This window comes from Cygnus atratus, chromosome 17, assembly GCF_013377495.2.
Source record: "Cygnus atratus isolate AKBS03 ecotype Queensland, Australia chromosome 17, CAtr_DNAZoo_HiC_assembly, whole genome shotgun sequence".
NCBI lineage: Eukaryota > Metazoa > Chordata > Aves > Anseriformes > Anatidae > Cygnus > Cygnus atratus.
In genome coordinates this window covers 4,767,479-4,773,478 of record NC_066378.1, presented here as the reverse complement: position 1 = coordinate 4,773,478, position 6,000 = coordinate 4,767,479, and the positions used below count along the sequence as shown (strand labels likewise).

The 6,000-nt window shown below is 43.7% G+C and overlaps 1 protein-coding gene across 1 annotated transcript; it reads right to left on the bottom strand.

The window, feature by feature from the left end:
- Positions 1-221: 221 nt before the first annotated feature.
- Positions 222-5,614, bottom strand: ANHX (anomalous homeobox). The gene is made up of 7 exons (XM_050714273.1): positions 5,366-5,614; positions 4,922-5,046; positions 4,552-4,675; positions 3,034-3,220; positions 1,405-1,482; positions 554-701; positions 222-231 (listed from the first exon to the last, which is right to left on the bottom strand). The coding sequence occupies exons 1-7, from the start codon at positions 5,612-5,614 to the stop codon at positions 222-224; spliced, it is 921 nt and encodes a 306-aa protein (XP_050570230.1).
- Between the last annotated feature and the right edge of the window lie 386 nt (positions 5,615-6,000).

Genomic DNA, 6,000 nt, shown 5'->3' with positions numbered 1-6,000 from the left:
TATCTCAAGTCCCAGAGAAAACCTGCTGTCTGAAACATTTGGTACAGGTGGAAAACAAAAAGGCAGAACAGTGCCTGTCTTTCTGTCTTCCAATTCGGAAAGCTTGCACTACAGAATAATCTTGTCATGAGGTTATGAAGCTACAAAAAACTATTTTAGGATTAAGTACAGGCCCTACCAACCCAGCCTGCAGGGTCAGCTCTCACAGAGATCAGTGTAAGTTATGATTTTCTGCCAAAAAGAAAAACAGACAAATGGCTTAGATGCCAAACCTGCTTTAAAGAGAGGGGTTCGTGATGCTGGCCCTGAATCTCCTTTGTACTAACTACACTGTAAAACACAAATACATTTATGCAGCATCTCCCATTTCCAACACAGAGATAAAAATATCTTCAGAATCTGATGAGGACAAGCATAGAGTCAGGCCCCTGGAACGAGATGCATTACCACACTGTCTGCAGCCCTCTTCAATAGGGGAATCAGGACAAGGCTAGATTCACATCATCATTGTTAGTCCTGCCTTTGAGAAGCCCTGTGCTTTCCACTCCTTTACCTGTGGGGAAGAATAGTCTCCAGGGTCCCTAGCTGTCCTTCTCTAACGGTGAAGCTTTCAACCTCTAAATCTGACTGCCGAATGATTCTTCCTGAACTGGCCTCAATAAAACCACCTTGAGGGACTCTGCTCAAGGGAGCTCTGATACCTGCTGAAATAAATGTTCGTATTAAAGACAATTACAGATAACATGACCTCAACCTCTGACCCAGCTAGTCCCCTCCTCTTTGCTGTGCATTCACCAGAGGTTGTGCAAGTAACAGTCACAGCACCTTCCATTCTGTAGACCTATAGCAAAAGCAGGTGTTAAGTATCCTATCAAGGCTATTCTGAAAAACAAGGACAAGAAAAGAGATAGTGGGAATGCTGAACAAGACAGGATAGGAAGCAAACAGAGGGAGAGAGAAAAAGCAGGAAGAAGAAAGGCAAGTGAGAAAACGTTGCTGAAGATGAGCACCATGCTTCCAGCATCTGCTCAGGCAATCAGCACTTGCCTCTGAAGAATTGTCAGGGGTTTAAAAACCCAGAACCCTGCTAACTGGCAAGGTGAGCAGACAGCAGCTGAATGGACTCCTCCAATGGAAAAGCTAAAAGAAAGTGCTTTTCCACCTTGCTGGAAAAGCACTATCTTAAGGAGGAGTTACAGTCTTGGCAAGATAGTAGGCAAGAATGTCCGGTTCAACACCTTAAATCAACAGGTTTTCTATGCTATTATGGGAGCTGAAGATAAGCCCTGCTCCCACTTGTCATGACATGGGAAAGCCATGTAATTGAACAAGCATGTTTCCAACAAAGGGAAGAGAAGCTTGAAAAACTCTTAAGGGCCATAATCTGGGTTCATTTTTACTAACCTTCCATATTTGGGGTCCACATGGAGCCAGAGACTCCTGTGGTGCTGGAAGGGGCCTGCCACGTGGCCAGACGTTCACCTGGGAAGATAAGGGACCCACAAGAGCACACAACAAAGTTATCCAGCTGGGGGCCAGCATCAGTACTGCTTGCTGCTTCTCTGGGCTGCAGGACAGCAGAGTTAAAGCAGGTTCCTGGTTCCAGCACAGCCTCACTGAAAAAAGCTACGGGTTGTTCAGTGACATGAGTCATCAACGCCTTGCTTGTCCTTGCTTCGCACAGTGCACTGCCCTGAATAAAGCTGTAGTGATGGAGGAAACAAATTAGCCAGACATATTGCTTTTCAAAGAGAGGAGACACCCCAGCTCAACCTTTGATTCCTGCCCTTGGCAGGTGGGAGATAAACTACAAGATGCTCCACCTGCCTGAAACTGGGCATGGACCATTCCCATCAAGACTCCCTAAATAACGTCCCCTGAGAACTGAAACGGAAGTCAGTTCCACGACCAAGTTTAAGGGATGCTTCATCTCTGAACTGTTATTGTAAAGACTTTTTCATACATCACCTGGATTCCAGCATCTTTAAATACATTCCTTCTGGAGACTTATCCAAATCTGTAGCTGACTGCTCCCACCCTGGGTCACAGGGCATGAGGTTTATCCCTGTCTGCTCAGAGCTGATGCCTACATAAGATCCACCTGAAAAACACAGGCCAGGCAGGCAAAGGAACACTAACAGTTACTCCAAAAAGCAATTAAATAACAGTTGAATTTGTGAAATGCAGCAAGGCCCTCTTTTTCCCCATGACTGAAGTTTGGTCAAGCTTCTGTGAAGGGGCACAGAAATACTGGGTTTTACAGGAGTGAACTGGAGCTCAGAGTGACCTATCTGTATTGTAATAATCCCCTTCATGGTCTGGGGAAAAGCTTATGAGCTATTATTGTGTTCCTTTAAGCCATCGGTATTTGTTGGCTTTGAAAGGCACTCTGCATCCAATCCAACATTGGGAAGGCTACAAGACAGACAGAAGCAATGTGAAAAAGGCCAGGCAGGCAGAAGACAAGGTGCTGTGGCTGTGATGCACTGGATCCCTGCTACATGTAGAAAAAAGCAGGTGTCAACATCATTACATAAACACACCGGCATCTCTTTCATCCTCTTCAACAGACAGTAGTAAATGCTGCTAACAGTGGTGATCGTTGAGATCAAAGACAAAACAGCAAGTTGTGAATTATTGCTAGTCAGTCACTAAAAGAAAGATGTGACTGATACACAGAGCGCAATCATTTTGGTCCCAAATCAATCTGCAAATTCACATCCTGATCCCAGAGGCTGAGATCTAAACCTACTGCCTGACATGTATTTGTTTTCATTTGGTGCCCCTTCTGAGAACAGCATATCTTTTCACCTGCCCTTGCGCAAGCCTTGTCAAAGCTTGCTCCTCCTACAGTGACAGCCTCGAGCCAAGCGATGAGGCACTCCACTGAAGCAGAGTTCTCCAGTGGCCACTTGATCCCTCAGCATATAGATGCTGTTTCTGCAGAAGGAATATCCTTCTCTTCCTGAAGAAGTTTAAAATTGTTTTTCAGCTTTCTGGACCACATCCCAAGCTCATTAGGAAGAGACAAACCTGCAGTTTGTGGAGTGTAGGATCCTCTATCCTGCTGCTCCTTTGCATGGTGTGTCAAGGTCCCCTCAGGGCACAAGTAGTTAAGCTTTTCCTCACGATGGATACGGGATTTTTGACGTCGTCGATAATTTGCAAACCAGTTATAGACCTGAGCTGGCTGCAGGTTCATGTTCTGAGCCAATCTCTCCTGCAAACCCGGGGGGGGGGGGATCAAAAAAAAAAAGAGTAAACCACATCCAAATAATCAGGCCTTTCCCTTCAGTTCCAAAGACAGCCAGACAAATGAGCTTTCAAACACACCGGAGACATTTGTTCTCTAGGTCTCCAATAAGTCTATGTGGATGCCATTAAGGAGGCTGATTTATAAACTCAAAAGAGTTGCTGGAAAACAGATTTCACCCTGCTCTCCTAGGCAATCTGTTTGTTAAAGGAAACCATTTACTGTTATTTTATATTGCTATATTTAAACACGCAACATACTGCAAAAACCTCAGCAAAGTATGCTCTTTCCACAGAATGACAGCTTCACATCACTTGCACAACACTAATGGCATCAACATTAATGCATTTACTACATTAAGTAGTTTTCACAAACCCTGAGCAGCATAAACATCTGCAACACATTCACAGAAATAAATTCTGCTGTATTAAACTACTTGTTAAATAATGAGATGACATAAATGAAGAATGTATTGGGAAATTAACATACAAATTATTATTATAACCTGCGCTATTAAGTCCCAGAAGGTCAATCTCATTATGCTCCCAACTCAAATCTATGTTTTTTTTAATGAAAATTTGGAAGTTGTTGCTGCTTTGTGAAAAGGGTATGAAATAAACCATCTTCACATTGCAGAACAATTCACCAGGTCATCCTGCATCATGTAAGAAGGGTATTGGAATAACTGAGCACCACAGGAGCAGACTTTAAAGGCTAAAGCTTTTACCTTGCCAAAATAGTAACAAACAAGGGTTACTAAATAAATTCACATGTCACAGGTCACTTTCATTATATATCTACCTTTCCTGAACAGGGACAGATTACTGCATACATCAACACTGCCTTTTTTTTTCCGTCCTCAAATTCTATGAGTTTAATGTGATAAATCAGTACAAATATACTGGCGAGCAAAATGCAATTGCATATAGGCTACAACCCAGTCAAATCAGAACTACATATCACTATAATATAGCCCTTCTGAGTGATGGTTATTTCCCTGCCTATGTTCAGTCACTACAAGATTAGACCTGCTAAAAAGCCCAGCAAAGAACTTATTTACCCTAATCTTTTGTCCAAGGCAAGCAAAGTTACTTAGGGTTAACTTAATTTGTTATTTTTAATTTTTATTATTACTATTTTTTTTGAAGGAAACCTTTAGGGAAAGGTCAAATATGGGGAATTCCAGCCCCACTGGGCTTCTGAAAACAGATCTAGAATGAAACCAGCTATAGATCCCTGATCACAGAACACTGTTTTTCTGTGACAAGGACACTTGACTGGAAGAAGCATATCCTTACCCGTTGTTTCTTATTTGGATTTGTTGTCACCTCTGCAGCAAATTTGTACAGTTGCTGGCGTACTTCATCTGAATAGTTTCGATTTTTCAAGCCCTCAGGACAAAGGGAAATAGGTGGAGGATTCCTGTGCACAAGAGAGAGGAAAATAAGGATTCCTGTACATACAAGAAAACAGGATCAGGAAGGACCCCAAAAGATTCATTCATATTCAAGGGAAATATTCTTACATTGCCCCACGAGGTCAAAACCCCAAGAAAAAACCAACTCCCAGATGCAGTCATTTTGAGATGTGCAGCCTCTGAATCTCTACCCCCTGCACATAAATATTACAGCAGAGAAGAAAAAACTGCTTTCTCCCATGGCATGGTACCTCTTCCTGCAACGAAATTTCTGCAGTGGTGTCAGAAAATCTCTGTGGTGTTTCTCCATAACCCTATGATAGTGAATCTCATGCCAAAGTTGCACCAGCTCCTCCTTCTCTTCTGCCCTGCAACACTAAATCGGAATGGTATGTTATAAGCCTCTATCACAGTAGTCAGAACAAAATCCTGCTTTCACAAACTACAACCAACTGCACGATAACCCAGTTACCTTTTTCCCCTCGACTGTTTAATAGTAACTGCCTGTAGCAGAGGCCTTACCCTGGGTTTCAGGTCAACCCATCCACACACATCACCTTCCTCTACTGGACACCAGCTGGAAATGCTCCACACACTGCAGATTGGGAACTTCTGTTCTAAACCTAACAACTCTAAACCCTATTTTTCTGACACTGCTTTTTGTTTCCATGAAGCAAGGAAGAACACATCCCTACCTCCAGGAGCTTGCAGGCTGTGTCATGCTGCCCGCTACGGATGTGAACAAACACACAAGCTCGGACAACGTGGATGTTAGTGAGAAAATGCATCTTTTGTTTGCATCTCATCATGGCCCCAACCAGCTTCTCCAGATTAGGGGATGAGCTCTGGAGGTCCTGGCAAAGCTGTCCTGCTAGCTCCAGCAGCTTGGTGGGTGGGGGATCCTTGTGTTTGTTTCTGCTTAACATGGCCATGAACCGCTTCATCCTGATGTCCTGCTAGAAGACTTTTCTATGCAATGCAGAAAACTGTGGTTAGATAAAAACTATTATCTCTTATTTTTAGCTCCTATGGTATGCATTAAAAAATAAAAAAATAAAAACAATAAAAACCAAAACCCTCTCGGAGGCCAGCGCAGGAGGGCTGTAGGAAGCCAGACTCTAGGCTGCTCCTGCTCAGCTCTTACTTGTGGTGCACCCTGGGGTGCTGGGAGTGTTGACAGCTCTCCACTGCCCCCAGGTCCCTGCTCTAATCCCCATCCTCAAATTGGGCACCCCCCTCCAAGCTTCAACAGGGAACACTGAGACTGCTACAGCTGAAGCCCGGAGCCATTCTGGGGAAACAAAGCAGGGTGTTCTCCAAAACAAGGCCA